The sequence below is a fragment of the Lepidochelys kempii genome, chromosome 25 (assembly GCF_965140285.1).
Source record: "Lepidochelys kempii isolate rLepKem1 chromosome 25, rLepKem1.hap1, whole genome shotgun sequence".
Classification (NCBI taxonomy): Eukaryota; Metazoa; Chordata; order Testudines; family Cheloniidae; genus Lepidochelys; species Lepidochelys kempii.
The window spans coordinates 18,477,832-18,501,151 of record NC_136404.1 but is presented as its reverse complement, the minus strand read 5'-3'; the positions used below and the strand labels follow the sequence as shown (position 1 = coordinate 18,501,151).

At 60.8% G+C, this 23,320-nt stretch overlaps 2 protein-coding genes across 9 annotated transcripts in view; both read left to right on the top strand.

The window, feature by feature from the left end:
* The window catches only part of PIK3R2 (phosphoinositide-3-kinase regulatory subunit 2), a 38,403-nt gene extending 26,947 nt beyond the window's left edge, over positions 1–11,456 (top strand). For all 5 annotated transcript variants that reach the window (XM_073324591.2, XM_073324587.2, XM_073324589.2 and 2 more), the window contains 10 exons: positions 101–186; positions 643–748; positions 1,000–1,098; positions 2,365–2,545; positions 3,415–3,540; positions 4,029–4,171; positions 4,481–4,657; positions 5,015–5,086; positions 5,830–6,000; positions 6,630–11,456. In XM_073324591.2, coding sequence (XP_073180692.2) covers positions 101–186; positions 643–748; positions 1,000–1,098; positions 2,365–2,545; positions 3,415–3,540; positions 4,029–4,171; positions 4,481–4,657; positions 5,015–5,086; positions 5,830–6,000; positions 6,630–6,822 — 1,354 coding nt within the window. In that variant the 3' untranslated portion in view covers positions 6,823–11,456. The remainder of the gene's footprint in view (positions 1–100; positions 187–642; positions 749–999; positions 1,099–2,364; positions 2,546–3,414; positions 3,541–4,028; positions 4,172–4,480; positions 4,658–5,014; positions 5,087–5,829; positions 6,001–6,629) is intronic.
* A 74-nt stretch (positions 11,457–11,530) lies between these two features.
* IFI30 (IFI30 lysosomal thiol reductase) lies at positions 11,531–22,157 on the top strand. 4 transcript variants are annotated; one of them, XM_073324595.2, is made up of 9 exons: positions 11,531–11,611; positions 12,403–12,542; positions 13,570–13,704; positions 16,488–16,670; positions 16,894–16,968; positions 17,792–17,887; positions 18,489–18,641; positions 20,489–20,557; positions 20,967–22,157. In XM_073324595.2, exons 2-9 carry the CDS (start codon positions 12,471–12,473, stop codon positions 21,018–21,020), a joined length of 837 nt encoding a protein of 278 aa, XP_073180696.1. In that variant the 5' UTR covers positions 11,531–11,611; positions 12,403–12,470; the 3' UTR covers positions 21,021–22,157. The 4 variants fall into 4 exon arrangements, with proteins under 4 accessions (XP_073180696.1, XP_073180697.1, XP_073180693.1 ...); XM_073324596.2 differs by lacking the exon at positions 12,403–12,542 and having other exon boundaries at positions 11,541–11,611; XM_073324592.2 differs by lacking the exon at positions 11,531–11,611 and having other exon boundaries at positions 12,363–12,542.
* The last annotated feature ends 1,163 nt before the right edge of the window (positions 22,158–23,320 follow it).

Below are 23,320 nucleotides of genomic sequence, written 5' to 3'. Positions count from 1 at the left end.
CCCCCATCCCCCTCTGGCTCAGTACCTGCCGCGATGCCTCCTTCCCGGATCTGTTGGCATCTCTCCCGGGTGCTGATTTCCAGTCCCTGTCTCCCTGCAGTGCAGAGCTGAGCCCCGATTTCTCAGGACTCTTCCTGGAAACACTTCTGCAGGTGAAGGACTCGGAGCCAGAACAAGTGCCGCCAGGTACTGAGCCCCACAAGCTGCAGCACCCTGGGGCCCTTCCGGGCTGCTGCTCACTTCCTGTGTGACTTGGGAAGGAGGAGGCTGTTCAGCCTCCGCCAGGGCTGTGTGTTTGGTTCGTTCCCGTCGGCCCCCGTCACAGAACGGGCACTGAGCGGGGCACTCGCTGAACTGGCCCGAGTTGGGACGGGCGCAGAGATGGTCTCTCCCGTGCACGGGGAGGCGGTTGGGGGGGGCACTCAAGGGAGTGGGTCCTGCCTGGAGGATGCTGCATCAGGGCTCTCGGGGTGGCACCTTCAGCACCCCCAACACCAATGCGGTTCGACGCCCATTTGGAGCTGGGCCAGGGCAGCCCAAGCCGGGCAAGTGGCACGGTGCTGGGGCTGGTGGCGAGCAAATCCTGGCCGGAGCAGGGCCCGAGCGCAGCCCAGCTCCAGTGCTCACCTGGCTCTCTTGCAGCTCTGCCTCCGAAGCCCTCGAAGCCGAAGCCCGGTGGAGCCAGCCTGGCCAATGGGAGCAGCGCGCCCCTGCAGGAGGCGGAGTGGTACTGGGGCGACATTTCCAGGTACCGGGCTCTTCACACCGTGTTCCTCTGGGTAGTGGGCCAGCGAGAGCACCCCCCGTGCCCCCTGGGTAGCCATTACACCCTCAGGAGCCGCTAAAGGCGTGGGGCCCCCCTGTTTGGGGATGTGTGGGGCTGGGGCCGGGCAGGGTGAGACTGACTAATCCCTACACTCCAGCCCCCCACGGGCGAGGGTGGGTTCTGTGGGTCGTGCCCTGGCGGCTGTGACCACGCGTGCCCTGTCCCCTCCCCAGGGAGGAGGTGAACGAGAAGCTGCGCGACACACCAGATGGCACCTTCCTGGTCCGCGATGCCTCCAGTAAGATCCAGGGGGAGTACACGCTCACACTGAGGTAAGGGCGCCCAAGCCCCTTAGGCAGGGCCACTAGCCGTATGCCGAGGTACGCGCCTGACTGGCCGGGCTCTGCCCACTGTGCGTGCCTGGCTTGCGGCGGTTCCCTGCCCCAGGACTAGGGCTCTGAGCCCCAGTGTGGCGGCAGGGCTGCAGCACCCCCGAGCTGTAGAGCACTGATAGCCTGCTGGCTTCCAGACCAGACAGGCTCCCCCGCTGCCCCGGGTGTCTGTGAGGGGCTAGGGGGAACGATGCAGTGAGGGAGGGGAGGAGTGTGGCATCTGCAGAAGGGGTGGCAGTGGGGGGGCTTATCCTTGTCCCGTGCCCAGCCTCCATCACTCCCTGATGCTGGACTGAGGGGATGCCCGTCGGCCAGGCTTGTGCTGGGTGCTCTGAGCCCCACAGTGAGTGTGAAGGTTGCCATGGCCGGAGCACGGGGTGTCACGGAGTCCCTGGGCGATGCTCTGGAACTGCTCCCCATGAAGCCAGTCAGGACTCTGGGGCAATCGCCTTTCTGTGAGCAGCCTGTCTTCAGGACACACAGCTCACACTGCTTCCACCTCCCTGGGTCTGACCTCAGAGCATTCAGCATCCTCTGCCCCTCCGTGTGCTTCCCCCAGCGAGTCCGCTCAGGCAGGGCTCCTGGGGAAGCCAGAGGGTCCTGCACCCCAACTTCGCAGTCAGACGTGACTCTCAGCCAGCCAGTAAAACAGAGGTTTATTAGATGACAGGAACATGGTCTAACACAGAGCTTGTAGGTGCAGAGAACAGGAACCCTCAGCTGGGTCCATTTTGGGGGGCAGTGAGCCAGACAACCACGTCTGCCCTTCACTCCATGTCCCAGCCAGCCCCAAAACTGAAAATCCCTCCAGCCCCTCCTCCTCTGGGCTTTGTTCCTTTCCTGGGCCAGGTGGTTACCTGATTCCTTTGTTCTCCAACCCTTCAGCTTTCACCTTGCAGGGGGGGAAGGGCCCAGGCCATCAGTTGCCAGGAAACAGGGTGTTGGCCATTCTCTGTGTCCAGACCTCTGCACACACCTGCCCTCTAGGGCTCTGCAATGATCATACACCCTTACCCCACCACCTAGATACTTAAGAACTGCATAGGGGAAACTGAGGCACCCCCACAATATTCGGAGGAAATATTAAGAACAGTCCCACTTCGTCACACGGGGGCAGGTCACTGCCAAGCTGGTCCCCTGGGGATGTGACAAGTGGGTCTCTGCCTGGCGCTGAGCTCGCTCCCTGCTCCCACTTCCGCCCCGCAGGAAAGGTGGCAACAACAAGCTGATCAAGATCTTCCACCGGGAGGGGAAGTACGGCTTCTCGGAGCCCCTGACCTTCAGCTCCGTGGTGGAGCTCATTAACCATTACCGGCACGAGTCGCTGGCCCAGTACAACGCCAAGCTGGACAGCAAGCTGCTGTACCCCATCTCCAAGTACCAGCAGGTCAGGCCTGGGCTGGGGGGTTCTGAGCCCCGCGGCTGGTGCTGATACGGAGGAGCTGCCCCAGCCCTGCTCCCCACGCTGAGCGCCGTCCATGTGAGCATAGGGCCCAGCCATGGCAAGTGGCCGTGCCAAGGGCTTGTGAAAATGCTGGATTCCAGGTCCCTGGCGGAGCTGGCAGCAGATCCTCCCACCTCCCTGGAGCGTGCGAGGCCCGGCTGCCCAGGGGACGCTCATTGGCCAGGGAGCCAGCAAGGGGAAAGGGAAGCCACGTTTGCATGGCGTCCTGGGACACGCTCCTCCCGACCCAGCTGCGTCCCCTGAGCCATGGGGGACTCGGCCCCAGCCTGACGCTGATGTCCAAGGGGCCGTGGCCAGGGTGGAGGAGCTGGGGCTGCCCAAACCATCCCCTGGGCAACAGCACAGCCTGGAGAATGGGACACTTGTCAGTGGGGTCCATGCGACAGGAGGGGCAGGGGGCTGGGCCAGGCTGCTGAGGGGCGCAAGCAGGGATATGTGGGCAGACCCTATATTCCGGGGCTGTCCATGGGGCCTCTGGGTGCCTCCCGCTGCCAGGTAATTCTGTCCTGTCCACGGGTGGAAGAGGCGGGGCTCGGTGCAGGCAGGCACAGGGCCCCACAATGCCCTGCTGTCTCATCCTTCCTGGTGCCCTGGGAGCTCCCCCGAACCTGGCCCTACCCCAGGCCTCTCTCCACCTCCTTCCTATGGCCCTCTCACTCCTGGGCAGCGCTGGCATGGTGGGCCAGCCCCACGTCCTGCAGTGAGAGTACAGCGGTGCCCGCATAGCTGGTGGGGTTGGGTGGGAGGGCAGTGCCAAGCTCTGACGTGCCCTGGGGCCTTCTGTGTGGCAGGACCAGCTGGTGAAGGAGGACAGCGTGGAGGCCGTGGGGGAGCAGCTGAAGGTCTATCACCAGCAATACCAGGACAAGAGCCGGGAGTACGACTTGCTGTACGAGGAGTATACACGCACCTCGCAGGTACCCCGGGGCCATGCGCCCCCCCCTTCCCCTCGCGGGTCCCCCGGGGCCACACGGCTCCCTCGCGGGTCCCCTGGGGCCACGCACGCCCCGTCCTCCACTGCTGTTCTACCTGGCACTCCAGCCAGCACAGGGGTGTAATACCTTGCACGGCTCCTCGCTGCCAGTGGGGCCTGAGCTCTGGCTGGCTTGCCCTGCTCTGTAGGTGATCTGGGCCCTGGAGAGCCCTGGGGGAGCTGCGCTGGGGTGCAGATACCCAGCCTGCTGGTGAAGGGGGAGGAATTGGCAGAGTCGCCTCGCTGAGAGGCTGTAGGACCTCAGAAGACGGTTCCGGCTGGGGGCTGAGGCGTGGCTGGGAGGGCTGGGCTGGGGATCAGACCATTGCTGGGCAGCCCAGGGTGGGGTGCAGTTGGGGCGTTGCTGGGAAGGCAGGGGACTGGGCTGGGCCCCGATTCTCGGCTCTCACTCAGAGTGCCCCCTCCCCCCAGGAGCTGCAGATGAAAAGGACAGCGATCGAGGCCTTCAACGAAACCATCAAGATCTTCGAGGAGCAGTGCCAGACGCAGGAGAAGTGCAGCAAGGAGTACATCGAGCGCTTCCGGCGGGAGGGCAATGAGAAGGAGGTGCAGCGGTGAGGGCCCAGCCTGGCGCTGCCAGGGGCACAGGCCCCAGGGCAATCTCCGCCCTAGCTGTGGGTGCTCAGATGCCTCGGGGATGGGCGGAGCCTGAATGGAGCAGGGCTAGTTCCTTTGCAAGGCAAACTGCTTGCCTGATTTTCCTGTCACCCCGCAGCCCTACCACACTGCAGCTGCTCCCAGTCCTTCCCCCCCCTGCCCCTCCACCAGCCAGCTCCAGCTGCCCGGCAGCCCTTCCCCTTTGGCTCCGGCATCAGGCCCAGGTTCCCCTCCCCAGCTCGTAACTCCTGTGCCCTCCCCGGCAGGATCCTGATGAACTCCGAGAAGCTGAAGTCCCGCGTCACTGAGATCCATGACAGCAAGATGAAGCTGGAGCAGGACCTGAAGAAACAGGCCTCAGAGAACCGGGAGATCGACAAGCGCATGAACAGCCTCAAGCCGGACCTGATGCAGCTGCGCAAGCTTCGGGACCAGTACCTGGTGTAGGTGCCGCGGCCTGCCCCGTCCCCCTGCCCCAGCTCCCGGCTCTGGCCTGGGAGTGAGGGAAGAAGCAGCCCGTGGGCCCTTCTGTGGCCCCAGTTGTGATCTGTCCTTGCTGCTCACTGATCCCGGCTGGCTTCTGGCTGGGCGTCCAGCCGTGTTTGGGGCTCTGGCCCCGGTACGCCCTCCTTGTGCCCTGTGGGGCTCAGCTCAAGGGGCAGCTGGGCCCAATCCTGCCTGCTTGGCTCATTCCGTGGGGGATTCTGCCCCCTGGTGGATCAGTTTGTGAAGGAGGCCGGAATGAAAAGCTGCTCCTCTCCCGCCCTGCAAATCGCTCAGTTCTCGTCTTCCTCCCCCAGGTGGCTGACGCAGAAGGGGGCCCGGCAGAAGAAAATCAATGAATGGCTGGGCATCAAGAATGAGACGGAGGAGTAAGTGTCCCTCCCCACTGCGCCCAGCGCGATGGGGCACTGCGGGCTGCTCGGAGAGCCCTTCCAGCCTGGCCTGGCTTTGAGTGGAGGAGTGGCCCGAGCATTGCTTCCCCCTCGAGGCCTCGCTCTGCTACTGCAGTGCAGAGCACTGCACACACGGCTAGCCCCCGGCGCCGGGTCCCAGCCCCGTGCTACGGAGGGGGGAGCTGAGATGCAGAGCGGGGCAGGGACTCACGCAGCGCGACGATGGCTGGGCTGGGCTGGGCTGGGAGCAGGAGCTCCCGGTCCCCAGCCCTGTGCTCTCACCAGGCTGGCTGTAGAGCTTCTCCTCACGGGGTGTTGAGACATGGGGGAGATGCAGCTGCCTGTGTTTCAGGGGCTTCTGTCGGCACTGACGTTGCCTCTGTGCTGGTGGCTTGTGGGCTGCAGGGGCCGAGGACTGCGGGCTCAAAGCTGGTACCAGGCCCTGACGCTGTCAGCCTCCCTCAGGTTACAGTGAGAGCTCCCTGGGTGCCTCGGGTGCCTGGTGGAGCAGGGGGCTGGGGACTGAGCCATGGGGAAGGGTCAAAGGCCCGGGGGGTATTTGGGAAGGTGCTGGAGCTGGGGAGGCACTGCTCTAGGCTGGGGTCTCCTGCATAGCAACGTAGCTCTGCGTGTGGGAGCGGAACTGGCCTGGCCTCCCCCAGCAGTGGGCGCATACCCTGTGGGGGAAGGGTCTGCTCAGCCCCAGGCTTGTCTTGCAGCCAGTACTCCATGATGGACGATGAGGAGGAGCTGCCGCACCATGAGGAGCGCACCTGGTACGTGGGGAAAATCAACCGTGTGCAGGCGGAGGAGATGCTGTGTGGCAAGCGCGACGGCACCTTCCTGATCCGCGAGAGCAGTCAGAAGGGCTGCTATGCCTGCTCCGTGGTGTGAGTTCCCTCCCCCTCTGCAGGGCCACCGTGGGTCTCCCTCCAACTGCCAGCCCCAGCCCGGCTGGGGAAGGCGGGCCGGCCGAAGCAGGGTGTGCAAGGGACTGCTGGGCTCTCCCATCAGGGGAGAACAGGCTGATTGGGCGCAGGCGTGATGCCTGGAGCAGGCTCAGCTCCCGACATGCAGGGCTGAAGCTTCTCTGCTAAGTTCGCAGATAGGCTGGTCGATTCCTGCAGGGACGTGGGGGTCTCTCGTCCCCCGCGGGCCGCCCCTGGGAGGCGGGGAGTGGCGGGCCTCTCTCGTCCCCCGCGGGCCGCCCCTGGGAGGCGGGGAGTGGCGGGCCTCTCTCGTCCCCCGCGGGCCGCCCCTGGGAGGCGGGGAGTGGCGGGCCTCTCTCGTCCCCCGCGGGCCGCCCCTGGGAGGCGGGGAGTGGCGGGCCTCTCTCGTCCCCCGCGGGCCGCCCCTGGGAGGCGGGGAGTGGCGGGCCTCTCTCGTCCCCCGGTCCCCCGCGGGCCGCCCCTGGGAGGCGGGGAGTGGTGGGCCTCTCTCGTCTTGCATGGCTTGTGGGAGGGGTCCCCGGCTCCTGACGGCAGCCCCGGTGACTCGTGTGTTTCTGCTTCCCCGGCAGGGTGGATGGAGACACCAAGCACTGTGTGATCTACAAGACGGTGACCGGCTACGGCTTTGCCGAGCCCTACAACCTGTACGCATCCCTGAAGGACCTGGTTCTGCATTACAAACACATGTCCCTGGTGCAGCACAATGACTCCCTGAATGTCACACTGGCTTACCCGGTCCTCTCCCAGCCACCTGCCAGATGAGCCACTGACGCAGAGCACAATGGCTGTCTCTGGCTCCTCCTCAGGCTCTGGCCCTTGTCTAGATGAGTCTCCTGCCCCTCCAGAGCCTGTGGGATGTTGTGACCTGCTCCTGGTGTCCCGCTCGCTCAGCAGTAGAAACCCAGCTGGACGCTGGCCGACGGGGAGGCAACGCTGGGCCGTCGGCTTGGGATGGAAAAGCCGCTCGTGACTTCAGCCTTGCTGAGGAGGAGTCCAGTCGCAGGCTAATTGCTGTGTGGGGCTTTGTCTCTCCCTTCGCAGTTCCCACTCCCCCACTGTGTGTCGCTGTACAGCTCGGTTCCTAGGTCCGGGGTGCACCGTGGGGTCGCCAGCCCAGCGGCCCCGTCTCGCGTATAACTCTGGTGCTGTCCCTGTCCCAGAGCGCTGGTGGGACCAGCCCTGCGGGGACGGGGCAGGTAGCGCTCTTGCCTGACCCCCGAGTGGTCGTTGCTAAAAGCGTTCTCGCCTTTCCCTCCACTTCAGTAATATTGTGGACTGGAGTGAGCGCTGGCCTTTGGTCTGCGGGGCACCAGCCTCACCCAGGGAGAGCTAGAAAAGGGGGCACTTGATCATTGAAGGGCTTGGCGAGGGCATAGCACGCTGGCTCCTTGGCGGAGAAGCCAGGTGTTGGCAGCACATTCCATGTAACCTCTGTGTGTGGCTTGCTGGGGGGGCCCCATTAGATTAGTTTGTTACTAACCCCCCGTTTCGCCTTGGTTGTGCCAGCTAAGCTGTGAAATCCATGTTGGTACCAGTGCTTCCCTTGGCTGCCCCTGGGGGATGCACAGCTGTGCTTGTCCATTGCTTCTGGGAAGTCTCCTCAGTGTCCCTGATCACAGCGAACTGTAGCCATGTGAATACGGTTATTTTATAATCAGCTGCTTGCTAGTGCTCATTCGTATGCAGAACCCTTGTTATGATATGCAAGCCCTGGGCAGCGACAGACCGAGCACATCCCCGGCCCTGGGAGAACGTGAAGTCAGAGGTGCCTGGAATGTCTGATGCTGCGAGCCCTATGCAAAGAGAGGCCCTCCTGCAAGGGAAAGGTGTGGACTCGGCCGTGCCCCTCCGGCCCGGGGCTTCAGCAGGGAGCAATGTGTATGCATGAGGTAGAACTATGTATGCAAAGCCAACTGTTTCCGAAGCACTTCTAATCCTGAGTACTGTAGGGAGCGGGCATGGAGCTTAGCCCTGGGGAAGGAGCTGGGGATTTCTGTAGTATTTCCAATCGTGTCCGTTTTAGTACGAGGGAGCAGGAGAATTGCTGTGTGTTTCCTAATGATGCCTGAGCCAGGCAGCAGTGCAGGGCATAGGTCTGACTGCTGTGGGGCAGGGGCCAGTGTTACCTACTGGGTGAGACGGGGGGTTCTCTTCGACCGAGCAAAATGGTTTGGGAAGCTTCCTGGGTGGGATGTGGTACCTCTCCCTCCATGTCGGGCCTCAGTAGGCACCAGCCCCTTGCAGTGCCTGCCCCTCTGCCCCAGCGTGGCTGGCAGTGCCAGGAGGGTTGAGGGGTGATGCTTGGTATCCCATGGCACTCTCCCCTTGGCACTGAGCCTGCCCAGCTCTAGGGAGGTGCTCCTCACCCCTTGGTCTGTCTCCAAAGGCCTTATGCTCCGTCCCAGCTGGAGGCAGACGCTTGGTCTGTGTCAGTCGCGGCATGGTTAGGTGCGAGGTGGGCGGGGGAGACCTCAGCTGGCAGGGTAGGGAGCATGTGTGAGATCTGCTGGGGCGGGGAGTGCGTCCCGTCGTGCGCATGCCGTGTGTGGGCGCGCTGGGGCGGGGAAGAGTTTTGGATGCGCTTCGTTGCCACGACCACGCTACTCCCCGCACCCTTCCCACCCCTGCACCATCAGCTCTGCTGTTCATGTCCTGCTGCTGGGGCCTGGTTTCCTCTCTAGCTCCTCTGGAAATGGTGTGGGTGGAGCCCAGTGCGGCCTGCCCTGGGCTCTCGTGGCACTGGGAATTGCAGGAGCTGATGTGGCCCTACGCGTGGCGGCGTGAGCATGGGTGTCTCTTCTCCCCCCCGTCCACGTGCCCTGCGGCACTGGTGGGAACGGACTCGGGGCTCAGCGAGCGAGTGCTGGCGTCTCCTCGCTGGGTGGAGCTCGGCTGTCTGAGCTCCCTGGACTCCGCCAGTGTCAGCCAGTGGAGCGAGGTGGCTGGAGGACTCGCGGCTGGGTCCAGCCACGTGCTGGCCAAAGTGAGCCGCATGTGTGGGGCAAGAAGGGAGTTAGCTTCAGGCTGAGGTCAGCAGCCACGATGGCTGCTGCTCCTTCGACCCCCTTGGCACAGGGGGACACTGAGGACTGGATTTGGGGATCTCTGGGCAATGAAGGGCAGAGCCAGTGAGTTTAGCCCAGTGTGGCAGCTGTCAGTAGGTGGGAGGCTCAGGGAGGTAAAGCTCCCTCGGGAGAGGCCTAGGAGATGGTGACTCGATTGGTCAGGAAGATCACCCCCAGCTTTTGGCTGGTTGGAGTCCATGTCCCTGCGCCAGGAGACAGCAAAGCACACGAGACCCCCTGAGAAGCTGGGGCAACCCTACCTGCTCTCCCAAAAGCTGACTTGCTCCTTGAGAAATTAAGCCATAAAAACTGACCCCTCTATTGTACATATTAGTATTAATACTTAGCCACTTACTTCCTCGCTGGCCTTCCCCACACCTCAGTGTGGCGACTTGGCTCACGGCGCCTGTCTGTGCTGCCAGACAGCGGGATTGTTGGGGTAGGGTACAGCACCTGGGCGGGGGGTAGAGGTGCTGCTCTGTCCCTGGGGCACACGGGCTGGCAGGTGTTACATACACTACATCCATTGCACAGCTAGGGAGCTGGCTGGGGATGCTGTGTTCCGGCTCCTCAGCCGTCCTGTGTTTGGAAGCACCTTGGTAACTCCGCCAGCATTGTGTGTTGGGATCCTGCTGAGATTAGGAAAACCTCTCCCCTCTGCTTCTAGCCTCACCCTCCTCTCGTTGGTGGGCTCACCCGCCTCTCCCTGCATGGACGGTTCTAGCTCCTTGGGGGAGACTTGCCCTCTGCCCACTTGGCCTGGTCTGTTGCTGCCTGACCCAAGCCTGCTTCTCCTCAGGGGAATTTGAAATTCCCCCTTTGCTCCCTGGGAGCTGAGCCAGCTCCATGTGAATGCTCTGACCAGTGGTTGCTTTGCTTCTGTGCATCTGCTAGCACGGCCCTTTCAGAGTGGCTAGAACACTGCTGAGGATGGAAATGTGGTCAGTGGCTGCATCCTGTGCCTGTTGCAGAAGGAAGGCTCTGCTCTCCTCAATCCAGTACGCAATGAAGAGTTCCCCCCCGCCCCTCGCCTCCCCAGCTGACTTTCTCTGATGATGCCTGACTTGGCTCTTAGAAACTTGGCTTTTTCTCCTCCTCCAGTGGAAGAACAAGGCCCTTGAATGAATCTTTCTTTCTTTCTTTTTCTTTTTTTTATGACATGACTCCTTTGGAATAAGCCAGTTGTGATTTGGGCTTTGCTTTAGCTGTTGCTGTTTACGTCTTCTGGGTTAATCCGTGAGAACACTATCTTTGGATCGCCTTGGTTGTGCTCTGCTGTCTGTGATCTCATCTGCACCCTCGGTCAGGATGTGAACCAGAACCTCTTGTGATTCTAGGCCCATCTTCTGCGTGTCCTCGTCCCACCTGGCAAACGTAAAGCCGCAAGCCAGAGAGTCGGCTCGTTCTGCTTTGCACAACTCCAGGCTGCCCAACATGAAATAGCACCCAGCCAGCCTTCCCCTTTTGTCTTGGCTGCCATGTGGGGGTGGAAGAAATTGACCTAATATCCTTGAAATGGGGCTTTGATTTGAGACCAAGTGCCCAGTTCCTGGCCAGGCCCTTTGCTAGTTCCCTTCTTGTTTCTCTCCACTCCTCCATCCACTATGGGCCTGGTGACTGCGCTGCCAGGGTTACTGGGTAGGGGGGAAAGTGCAAATCTTCCCCCTGGCATCAGGGCAGAGGAGATGTGGGGGTGGGGAATGGGCAGTGTCACAAGGGGAGGGGGGAAGCTGCTTTGGGGGGCCTGAGCCACTCCTGCTTCCCGGCTCCATCCATCGTAGTTTGTGCAGCACGCGGAAGCTCGGGGCAGGAGCACACATGCCAAATGCACGGGGTCACCGCCTGGTTGGGAGGACAGCAAAGGAGGCCCTGGTCTAGAACCCCCCTCTTGGCCTCAGGACCATGTGGCTTTGTGCAGGATGCTGAAATTCTGCTTGTTCTGCAGGAAGCTCTGGGCTGCATTAGTCAGAGGTGGTTTGTTTTAAGCCTGCAGCCTAATTTCATTGGAGGAAAGAGCCCGTTTGGGTTGTGAGCAGACAAGAGCCTGATTCCTTGCATGGGTCCCTGCCTGCTGGGGGGCGGGCTGACATGCTGGGATTTGCACTCAGTCTGAGAGGAACTTGGCTGGTGAGCACTCCTGAGGTTTTAGCTCTTATGAGATATGCAATAATAAATACTCTAATCGCCATGTCTTCTGTCTGTTAGCAGAAGACATTCTCTGTGCTCTTTCTGTGTACGTTTACTAACCTAAGCCCAGGATTTGTTACTGTCAGATCATTTTTGTACGGTACTTTAAACAAAGGAAGAAATAAACTGAAAGAATGAAGCTGCTGGATGAGGGGAGGGGTTAATTCTTTTAAAATGTTCTTGTAAGTTCAGGAGTGTTTTTTGTCTGACTTCTGCCTTTTCCCCAGAGGGTTAAATTATCTCGCTGGGGAGCTCTGGAGCAGGAGCCGGCTGGTTATCTGTGCTGCAGAGAACAGCAGGTAAAACTGGGCCCCGTGTGGGAGTTCTCCACCGCTCACGCTCTGGCAGGCAGCACCCACCGCCTCTGCAGGGCTCCAGGTGCCTCTGGCAGGGAGAGGCCTGTCCAGTTGTTTAGAAGGTGTCAATTGCCAGACAAAGACCCTCCCACCAGGGTCCAACTGCGCTGCTCCAGGCCTGCCCACAGGAGGCTGCAGTGCATGGGGGACCCATGGAGGGAGCATGTGACCCCAGTAAGACGTGACTCTGGGCCCCCATGGCAGTGGAAAGCTCTCTTGCCCAGCCAGCTTGTGATGGGGTGGATTTCCCATCGCGTCCAAGAGAAAGTCACTGAATCTCATGCGCATTAGGCCCTGGATCCCTAACTGGGGGCTGCTGGTGTCCCAGGCTCTCCCTACTGAGCAGGGGGAGATGTGGACCCCGGGGAGACAAGCTTGTGACAAGCTGACCCCCTGACAGGGCAGGAAGTGGCCATATGTTGTTTTTCCCTAGAAAAGGGAAGTTCCTCAAATCTCTCACATCAGTGTGGCCAGCAGATTTTTGTGCCATGGGAAGTAGCCAGCACTTCTGGGACTTGGTGTCCTCGGGCACTGTTCAGGGTAATGCAGGGGGATAGGGGCTGTTGGCTCAGCGTGGGGGTCATGTGTAGAAGTCTCCCCATGGCCATTGGGGACAGTAGCTTGTAGCATTTTATCTATGGAACCGGCCGTGGGAATGCCACAGGGTGTCCTATGTTCACCCCAGCATAGACCTGCACCCAGGGCTTGCATGGTGCTTTCCACTCTTCCCTCAGCAACTGCTGGCCACCCGCCCGCCTGGGGGCTGGACAAGTCGCACAGGGAGCCTGTGGCCAGGGTGCCAATGCAAGCTGTTCTGCCCAGGCAACATCCTGAGCCTCTCGACTTCTCACCAGTTCAAAAGGGCCTCCCCCAGGTAATGCCCAAGGCCATTGCCCTGGCGTGCCAGTCGGAGCAGCAGGGCTGTGGTGTGACCTGCCAGCAGCCAGGAGGCCATGCGTGGCGCTCGCTCAGTGTCTGCTGGGGCCCAAGGAATGGTGTGTGCGCAGACGTGGTGGAGCAGGCAGCCAGTGGGGAGGGCTGGGGAGGGCGCTGTGCATGTGTAGCCCCTTGTCCCTCATCTAATTGGGAGGGGTTGAGCCTATGGCTGTGCAGACCCCTCTCCTGCCAGCCTGCCCCCAATGTGAAGCAGGGGGGGCTGAGAGCCTCCGGGGCACTAATTCCCTGAGCTGCCTCTGAGCCTGCCTGCCCCACGGCACCTGGGAAGCAGCCTTGGCTCTGGGGGCAGCAAGGGGCCCTTTCCCCAGGGGGTGGGTTACAGGCCGATTCACCCTCCTGTGCAAATAAATCCCCCATTGAACTGCTGGGAAGGGAGCAGGCCCCAGCCCAGCCCTGGGAGCCTCCTGGTCTCCGTGCGTTCCAGGGGGACTGCTGCTGATTTCAACAGGCACAATGGGGGCCAGGCAGCTCCGAGCAATGCTGCCCTGGGACAGAGGGAGACCCTCTCTCTCGGTCTCCGCAGCGCCACTGTCCTGTCCTGCCAGCCTGCTGCCTTCACCTCCATCCCACCGCTGCCTCACCTGTTCCCCCTTGTCCTGCATGTAGACTGTGAGCCCCTTTGGGAGGTTGTACAGCACCTAGCACCCTGACCCCTCCCCGGGGTTTGGGGGTGTTACCCCCATACAGTGAAAGGTGTGTGCAGGAGGTGGTCAGTGCACGGCTCGTTCCGTCCCACTGTCCCCTGCCCCCTCTCTGGTGCCCAGATGTGATTGCTCTTCCGGGTGTCAGCAGGGGCTGAGCTGGAAGGTGGGGCAGGCACAGGAGGAGGAAGAACAGGCCGAGTTGGGCGGGCGGGCAGGCAGGCAGGCAGCTGAAGGCGGGACCAGAGAGCGTTGAAAGTCCCAGCTCCTTCCCCAGCTCTACTCACTCTGGCTCCCCTCCAGGCTGATCGCACCATGAGCCGCTGGCTGCTGGCTGCCCTGGCCCTCTGGGCTGTGAGCGGTGGGGACTCCCTGCCAGCCTGTAACTACCCGCCCAGGCTCTTGTGCAGCTCCTGGAAGATTGCCATGGCCTGCCAGGTAAGGGGGACGACTCAGGGCAGCCTGTCCTTGGGGAGCTCCAAGCAGGAGCTGGGGAGCTGGCATCTCGCCCTGCTCTGTCCTGTGGGTTTGGCAGCAGCTGCTTCCTCTCTGGTCTTGGGAAAGCGGAGAACCTGCCTGGTCCTTTCACAACAAGGCTGAGCTGAGCTTCCCCCTCAGTGACCCTGACCGCAGAGAAACCGGCTCAGACCCCTGGAGACTCGGGGGGAGTACATGTACTCACTGATACTCCAACACCAGTGTTGCCTACGGGCCCCCTGTGAGACACAGCAAATCCCTTCCCATCCCTTGTCCCCTCGCTTTCGCAGGGGCAAGGCTGGGTAAAAGGCAGACAGTGCTGACTCCTTCCCCCTGGGGCTGGGGCCTTGCAACCCACTCAGCAGGCACCCAGCCTGCCCCGAGCAGACTCGCAGGCCACAAGCCCCTGGGCTCCTGGCTGTGGATGTGTCCATAAGAGGAGGCGTTCCTCGGGCGCTGTGGGGAAGGGAGAGAGGTTTGCCTCTAGGGGCTAGCCCCCCTCAGCTCTCCACTGCAGCAGCAGCAGCCCTATCCCCATGAGCTTCAGGATAGGGGCAGAGCTGGGAAAAATAAGCACAAGGCGGAGAAAGAACCCCCCACTCCCCCAGCCTGAGTTCCTGCCTGCCCAGCGTAGAATTTGCCCATCACCCCAATATCTAGGCACCAGGTTCCAAGCTCTTAATTGTAATCTCCTGTGCCTCACTGGGAGCAGCGCAGACAACGCTGTGCCTCCCCCCCCCCCCGCCCCCACAGGGGTTGTACATGGGACCCAGCAAGCGTCTGGTTCCTGCTCTTTACCCTATGATCCAGGGGTAGCAGTGCCCAGTGCCAGTGACTGCCTGTGGCCGTGGCCCCAGGCCTAAAGGGGCAGCACGCTGCAGCGCCTGGATCCTGAGCTCTTCATGGTGCTGAACAGCCTCCTAGCTCCGGCTAACTCCCCACACCTCCCTGTTCCTTAGTCACCCCCTGAGCCGAGCCCAGGCCTTCAGCGCTGGCAGAAGCCTCAGGCTGGGGGAGCCCCGCCATTCGGACCCTGCGCCTCGCCTGGTGGCTCAGAGCTGCCCCTGGCCTCCCTGACGTGGGCAGGCTCAGGAGAGAGCCTGCAGGGCAGGGGGAAGCTGGCCCCTGTCCCTGGCTCAAGAGGGAGCCAGCTGGGGCCCTGGTCCATTTGCCATCCCCATGGGAGAGCTGCGCTGCCGTGCAGCTCCTGACCTCCGTCCCCGCACCCTTGCCACGGCCCAGCCTGCTCTGCCCTCGCCCCATCCAGCTGTGTGGGGGTATTGGTGATACTTCTGCTTTTTCTGCCGCTCTGAGCACAGCAGCCATTAATAACCCTCCCATGGCGGAGCGGGAGCGGGGCCTGAAGCTGCACAACCACTGCGTGGGCTTCAGAGTGCGGGGCTCAGAAACTGGCAGCCCTGACCAGGCGCTACTCCAAACTCTCAGCTTCAGTCCACCCCGCGGGCCCGGCCTGGCGACAGGAGCCCGAGCCCCGGGGGTCTGTCCCCGCGGGCCCGGCCTGGCGACAGGAGCCTGAGCCCCGGGGGTCTGTCCCCATTCGGGTGACCAGACAGCAAGTGTAAAAAATCAGTGGTGGGGGGTTATAGGCACCTATATATGACAAAGTTCTGAATATCGGGACTGTGCCTATAAAATCAGGACATCTGGTCACCTAGTCCCCATGGACCCCACAGGCGCAGCCTGGTGATGGGAGATAGAGCCCTGGCCGGGGTCTGTCCCCATGGGCCCCACAGGCCTGGCCTAGCAACGTGAGCCAGAGCCCCAGGGTCTGTCCCCATAGGTCCAGCCTGGCGATGGGAGCCAGAGCCCTGAGCTCTGGCCCCATGGGCCCCGCAGGCCCGGCCTGCCAACGGGAGCCAGGCTCTGCTGCGTGTGTTGCTTACAGGCTTGTCTGCTAATGCCCCAGTTGCTGGGTTGGATTCTGCCCATTGAACAGAAGCCAGAACTGGGTCTGATGGGACGTTGAAGCAGGAGAGAGTCTAGGGGCCCGGATGTGCACTCGGAACCAGAAGGAAAAAAGCCCTTGAGTGCTCTGGACCTGGATGTTTCCCCCACCCCCCAATCCCTCCGTGGGGTGTGGACTCATTTCGCTAAGCGTTTGAAGTGCACGTTTGAACCAAGTGGATTGAGAAAATCCCCTTGGAAAGCCCCAGCAGCTGTTTGGTGTGTGGCAGGCTCGGCTGCAGCTCCCCAGAAAGCCCCACTGAAAGCCCCGGCATCCTGTTTCACTTCCCTTCTGGCCTGGATTCTTGGGGAGGGCTGGCAGGTCTCCCAGCTGTTTCCTCTAAAATACAAATGAGCTGGGCTGGAGGCAGAGCACAGTCCTAGGACAGGGACCCTCCGTGCACCTGTCGGCACCAGCTCACTTGGTTGCTATTTAAACACGACTCCGGGTGGCACCCCCATCCTGTCCGTCAAGCGCCTCTGGGGAAGGGACTTTGTCCCCAGGCCCCTTGCTGGCTGTTGCATAAACGGGTTGAGCAGAGCAGCTGCTGCAGCACCCTGGTGGCTCCCAGCAGGGTCAGGTTTCTCCTCCACATGCCCCAAGAGGCTCATGACTCCCTTGTGCACGCCCGGTTTGCCTGTGACCGAGCCGGAACCAGAGCTCAGGATGGCCGGGTCCCAGCTCGCTCTTTGGGGCAATGGGGTCTGTGCCAGTCCTGGTTCTGCCGGTCCCAACCCTGCTGCTCATCCCCGCTCCCCGTATCTTTCACTGCCCGCAGGTGGAGAAGCAATGCACCAACTTCTACCGCCGCCCCCAGGCAGCCGACCCTGTGTCGCTGAGCCTGTATTACGAGAGCCTGTGCCCGGCCTGCCGCGGCTTCCTGGTCACCCAGCTCTTCCCCACCTGGGTGATGCTCAGTGACATCATGAACATCACACTGGTGCCGTACGGAAATGCCCAGGTAAGCGGCAGAGTCTCTGGCTGCAGAGGGGGGGGGAAGGGCCCTGCACCCCAGTTTGAGCCAAGGGTAGGGACTGCATGACTGTTCTGTCCCCATAGCCTGGTCTTCCCTCCCCCCACTGCCCTGATCCTGGCAGGGCGTGTGGGGCACACGCTATGGGGCGAGGGGGAAGTGTGGGGGAGGGGTAGTGTTATCTTAGGCTCTGACTCGGTTTCCTTTGCAGGAGAAGAACGTCAGCGGGAAGTGGCAGTTCGAATGCCAGCATGGCGAACCAGAGTGCAAGGGGAACATGATTGAGGTGGGGCTGGCCCCAGGCATGGCATTAGGATTGAGGGGGGGGGGGTGTGCTGTCGGTGGAATGTGCAGGACAGCGGGATGGAAGGAAACAGTGGCTCCTGGTTAGGTGATGGGACCCCCCACACTCCGCCCCACCCCTGTGTCACTGAGCCAGGGGCGACTTGGACTCACTAGCTGTGCTTGGAGTGGGGGAGGAGGGGGCAGGGCTCCCTCGTCCCTGGCCCGGAGGTGGGGCCCATGGTGAGAGCCGCAAGGGCTCTGCTATGGGACTAGCCTGGGGTGGAATTAGGCCCTGTCCCACGTGTGGCCTCAGCACAGTCACCATGTGACACTCGAGTTGCTGAGTTTCACATCCTTGCTGGCACAAGGGAAGGAGCAAGGAGGCCCCTGGCCCCACAGGGCAGAGTCCAGGAACCACTCAGGCAGCTGTGCTGGCATCGGGAGCCAGACCCAGGTGTGATCTATGGGGGTGAGCCAGGACATCTCGGGGTGAACATCAGAGAGCAGCAACACCTTCCCCGGGGCCTTCCACAGATAGCGGATTCGGGGGGGTTGCCCCTCAGCTGCCTCATTATAGGCCTCTCAGCATCATCCCACCTTGGGGAAAGGACTCCATAGGACTCTCCCAGTTGACAGTGAAGTGTGGGGCTCCCCCTGCAGCCATTCCTCTCTCCCTAGGAGGAGAAGCTGGTCATGTTAGGCTCTGCCAGCTGGAGAACCCCCGGGGCACAGCCTCTCTGGGCTCTTCAGACAGGGCTTCTGCTCCTGGGTATGTTCCCGCTGGGCTCAGGGCACTAACACTGTGGCTTGCCCTGCTCTTCCAGACCTGCCTGATGTACCAGCTGAAGGACTTTGATCAGTCTTTCCCTGTGATCTTCTGCATGGAATCGGCGGGCTCTGTGGTCGAGAATCTTGCAGCTGTATGTTGGCAGTGCTGGGCGGGCCCAGAGCTATAAAACTCCGTTGGTTCAATCAAGTCCTGGGGGGAGCTGCCTCAGCCAGCTGGTCTCTGCACCCACCCCACAGTAACCCCCCTTCCACTTGCCCCTTGTTCCCCTGCCCAGGTCCAATCAAGTGTCTTGACCCAACGCCCAGAAGGGCTGGCATTTCCTGCCAATCTGTGCCTGGTGGGACATCCGGCCTTGGCCATTTGCAGCTTAGTGACAAGGACAAGGCCATGTCCATTTCTTGCCACGCCTCAGCCATCCCATGTGGACTGCGAGGACGCTTTCCCCTCCGTGCTGCCACCAGGCACCTGCCCTCACTCCAGAGGTGCTCTGCAGGAGTGAGGCCCAGGTGGCAGGTGAACTGGGACATGCTCTGGAGACTCTAGCATTATGCAGGCAGTCACGGGGGTTGCCCCTGGGACTGGCTGAGTCCCATGGCCCGTTGTGCTTCCAGCCTGCACTATGAGTTAATGAGTTCAGAACAGATAAGAGCCCCTGGCCTCAGCCTTCCTATGTGGTGGGGAGTTGGGTAACCAGCTCTCTGCACTGGTTCTGACTACTCCTCTCCTCGCAGTGCCTGCAGGTCTATGCCCCAACTACCCAGCTGGCTGAGATCACGGCCTGCGTGACAGGAGATCTGGGGAACAAGCTGATGCACCACAATGCTCAACTGACAGATGCCCTCAACCCACCCCATAACTACGTGCCATGGATCCTCGTCAATGGGGTAGGAGACATGGTGCCTTGTGGCCTTCCTGCTGAAATGCTGGCAGGGCCCATGGGCATTGCCACACAGTGAATCAGTGGGCAGCAACCAGAGCCAGAAGTTCAGTGCAGCGTCCATGTGCTGCAGATAATAGACGTGCATGGGAAGCACGGGCTAGAACCTGGGACCTTCAGCTCCAAAACCCAGGCCTATTGCCCTTGAGAACACTGAGGCAGGGCAGTCGGTGGGTCTCGTAGCCAGAGGGTCAGTCTCTTGCAGTCCCACACAGAGCTAGGTGTTACAGCATGGGAGCACCAGCCACCTAGCATGTGAAATACGGGGGGGCGTCCCAAAGCACATGCCTGTTAATGCTATGGAGCCCATGCACCTGGTATCTAGCTCTGGTAGGTGACTTGAGTGCAATGCATTGTGGGATTTGGGAAGAATGAACGGCTCTCAGAAGCACCCACAGAGCCTGTCTTTGTGGTGAAGCGAAGGGTGAAAGTTGTTGCAGAGTTTTTGAGGAAATGCTTTATCTCAGCAGCCAGGCCCTGCCGCTGCATGAGCCTCATCTGGCTGCCCTTGGTTGCCCTGCAGTGAAGACAAAGGGGCAGGAAACATAGGGGCATTGCCAACAGATCAAGGGATGTGATCGTTCCCCTCTATTCGATCTGGAGTACTGTGTCCAGTTTTAGGCCCCACACTACAAGAAGGATGTGGATAAATTGGAAAGAGTCCAGCGGAGGGCAACAAAAATGATTAGAGGACTGGAACACATGACTTATGAGGAGAGGCTGAGGGAAGTTTAGTCTGCGGAAGAGAAGAATGAGGGGGGATTTGATAGCTGCTTTCAACTACCTGAAAGGGGATTCCAAAGAGGATGGATCTCAGTGGTAGCAGATGACAGAATGAGGAGTAATGGTCTCAAGTTGCAGTGGAGAAGGTTTAGGCTGGATATTAGGAAAAACTTTTTCACTAGGAGGGTGGAGAAACACTGGAATGCGTTACCTAGGGAGGTGTTGGAATCTCCTTCCTTAGATATTTTTAAGGTCAGGCTTGACAAAGCCCTGGCTGGGATGATTTAGTTGGGGATTGGTCCTGCTTTGAGCAGGGGGTTGGACTAGATGACCTCCTGAGGTCCCTTCCAACCCTGATATTCTATGATTCTATGAACATCCACTTGCTTTGGGGTGAATCTGCTCAGGAAACTGAATCCAAGGGACTGGCTCCAGCCAGGTGCGGTGTGAGCTCCCTGCATGCAGTTCTGCTGTGTCCCCTTGAGCCCGTCCTGCTTGAGGCGTGGCACTCCCCTGCCTGACACCACGTCGCGTCACTTACACCTGGGCCACGTGGGGGCCTGATGCTGCTGCTCTGCTCAGGTGACACATTGTACCCACTTGGCCCAGGTGTGACCGATGTCCCCCATGGGTGCAATGATTTGGGCCTTGGGCCGCAAGGGGATTTCACACTGACTTTCCCTGGCGGGCTGCATGTTCTGTACCCGAGCCATAGCCCCCAAGAGGCTGCGCTGTGCTCAGACACAAGCCCTGGTTTTGTGCTGACAAGAAACACACCCATTCTGCAGCTGCTCAAACAGGGACCCCGGTGAATGCTGAGGGCACCATGCAGGTAGCGACTGACGCAGTCAGGTAGCACCATCCGATCTCACTCCATCTCGTCCTGTGCGTCCGGAGCAAAGCGCTGCAGAGCTGTCGCTCGTGTTCCAGGCAGCAGCCCTAGCAAAAGGCATGTCTAGATTCCTGGAGGAATTACTGAGCACCTGCCTGCCTTCTCCAGCCAGAGGCTGAGCCCTGGAATGGGCTTGTCCAGTTGCTGACACCGATTTGTCCTCTCTCTCTCCTGCTCAGAAACACACAGACGCTCTCCAGGAGCGAGCGCAGAGTGCTCTGTTCAAGATGGTTTGTGAGATGTACACGGTGAGTGGACCCTGGCAATGCATGAAACCCTGTGTGGGCAGCTGTTCCCAGTGCACCACGCTCACAGCGCCCTGCTCCCCAGGCTCTGGGCAATGAGCTGCAGTAGCACCTTGGCCAGCTCATGCCCAAAGGATGCCCACTAGCCAGATTCGGGGACGCCCCTCTACTGGTGGAACTGCTGGAATAGCTGTTGTCCTGCCTGCCCAAAGAACAAGCAGCTCGAGCCTGCCTGCCTCCCTGGCAGGGTGCCCGCTGGGGCTAAAGGCCAGGGCCGGCTGGGAGGGGAGCAAGGCAAGGGCAGGGGCCGAGGCTTAGTGCTCCAGCAATGCGACTGCAGCCATTTCCTCTCTACGCCCCTCCCGGTGTCTGGAATGTCGTGAGGGTCCCTGACTGATCTGTGTCTTTGCAGGGTGAAAAGCCAGATGCCTGCAAAGACGGGGGGGCTGAGTCCCAGTTCCTCTGAAGACCCAGTCTCTCTGCCTGAATTAACCCCCAGCCTAGGGCAGCTCCCTGCACCCCAGCTCCTGGCCTTGCAATTGGGGTGACCAGACAGCCAGAGGCAGCAGGGGATGTCTTTTTGCCTGGTATGATGTCAGCTCTGGGCTCATGCCCAGTAAACTCTGCTGCAGGTGGGGGCAGTTCAGTTGTGAGGGGGGGTTGATGGGAGAAAAGGCACAAGATGGTTTGAATTTGGACATGGGAATTCGAAGCATCTCTTCACGCAGGGTGTCTAGCACCAGGAGCTGTGCTAGGGAGAGCCCAGCCTTCTAATCAGGAAGAGCAGCAGCAGGAGCCCTGCAGAGGTCAGGGAGCAGCACCAGCTGGAGAGTCGATTAAAAGAGCAGGTTCTGCTGGAGAGAGGCATCTTGTCACCCTGACTCCAGTAGGCAGCCTGGCTCAGCAGCTGGGCAGCATGGGCCTGGAAGGGCTTCCAGATATCTCGGCCAGTGTGTGTCGAATACACCGTATTGAAAGCGCAGGAGCAACTATCCACATCAGGGAACTCCCTGACCCCCTCGGCTCTTCCCTCTCCAGATCTGTCGAGATGACATAAGGGAGGGTACATTCCGGCTCACTCTCCGAGGAGGTGCCCCATCCCTGGGCTGGAACCTGCGCCTCTCACAGCAGACAGTCCAAACCAGGAATGGGGCCCCACACCTGCCCTGCTTTGCCCCAGCCTTGGGCACCAGCAAGACTGGCTGAAGATCTTGCTTTATGCTGCGCAGCTTGCTGGGTGCTGTGACCAGAGGGGGACAAGCCTTAAGCACAGCAAATCTTGGGGGACACGCTACATTTGCTTTGCTGATTTGGTGCCTGACACCTGACCCTTTGCCCGTACTGATGCCTTATGTGAACTAGCTCCACCGGCCCCTCCAAATGCCGACATCTCCATGTCCTCTACCCACTGGCCCCTCCAGGAAATGGTTCTGTGTCGCTAAGCCCCATCCTCCTTCCACGCAAACAGACCAGTGCCTTACCCTCCCAAGCCTGATGTACATTCCCTTCTACTTGCTCTAATTGTGTTGATGTCACAAATGCAGATTTTTGGGACTCAGAGTAGGAATGCCCTTCCTGCAAATGAATCTACTGAGTAACTGCCTGGCCTAGTTCTCTCTCATTTTGGGTCTCTCCTGCGTCTAGCCCTGAGCCCAGGATGGGGTGGGGTGGGAGGAGGGGTGAGGGGCAAGGCTGGTGTGGGGATGTTGGTGCCATGTCTACACTGGGGAAATGTAACAGTCCCTCTGGTGCAGCTGCTCTCACTTCACCCACTGGGTAGGGATGGCACCTTGCTCACGGTTATCTCAAACATGGGCATTAGCTTTCAGCTAAAGAGGGGCTCTTGGAAGCTCCTCCCCTGGGGAGATGCTCTTCTCTGTGCCATAGCCAAACAGTGCTGTAGGAAGCCTGGACCAAATTGGGGGGAGGGGTAGAGACCTAGCTCTGGGGGCCAGATGCCTTCTCTGTGCCTTGGGGAACTTCCACTGGACTGAGCTCAGGAAACGCTCAGTGTATTTAAGTGTTGTCACGAGTTCCCTGTGGTTTTACTGCAGTAGCCTTGCATTTGCCTAACCCCTGATGTGGTAGCTGCTGAGCCCAGTCCTGGCAGCAGGGGCCCATGGCCTTCTACGGGGCTCTTTGCAAGGTCTTGCAAACTGCAGTTAAGCTGCTGACAGGCTGAGGCCCTTGCACTGCCCAGCTTAGCTGGGAGGATCACCAGGACAGAGGGGATGTCCTTCACCTCCTGAGCGGGACCCACGGGTACCCCTTTGGCTCCTTGCTTCCCCATCCAGGGCCACAGGAGGGGAAGTGAGAAGTGTTCCAGAGGGGGTGGCCGGGAGGAGAAGGCACTCGGCAACCCAGGAAACGGTTACAAGAGGGCAACTCAAATGGCACAGCCTGGAAGGAAAAGCTGAGCACTTCTTGGTGACTCCAAAGCACCCGCTGAACCGCATGGTCAGGTGCCTTGCCTGGCTGGGTGTGGGCACAGGGCCCACGGGATGGGCTGCTTGGGTGGGAAGAAGCGCAATCTCTTCTGCAGTGCGGTGATGTCCTGTGACCGCCCTTGGCGGGGCGAAGCTGACTCCCTCGCAGACGGCCTGGTGTGCACCCAACCAGCCGCATGGGCAGGCCGTGAGCCCACGGGCACCAGAACGCTCAACGGCAGCTGCCCAGGCTCCACGCCCTGCTGGGCTGGGGGCCCCTAGCACCCCTGTCTGAGCGCAGTGGAGGGGGAGTGGGCGGGGAGGGGGCGGAGCCAGGAGG

Coding starts and splice junctions, on each gene's coding strand:
- IFI30 (XM_073324592.2), top strand. CDS start 12,378: ATGGTGCTTTCCACTCTTCCCTCAGCAACTGCTGGCCACCCGCCCGCC. Junction 16,671..16,893: donor TGCCGTACGGAAATGCCCAG/GTAAGCGGCAGA, acceptor TTTCCTTTGCAG/GAGAAGAACGTCAGCGGGAA. Junction 18,642..20,488: donor CATGGATCCTCGTCAATGGG/GTAGGAGACATG, acceptor TCTCCTGCTCAG/AAACACACAGACGCTCTCCA.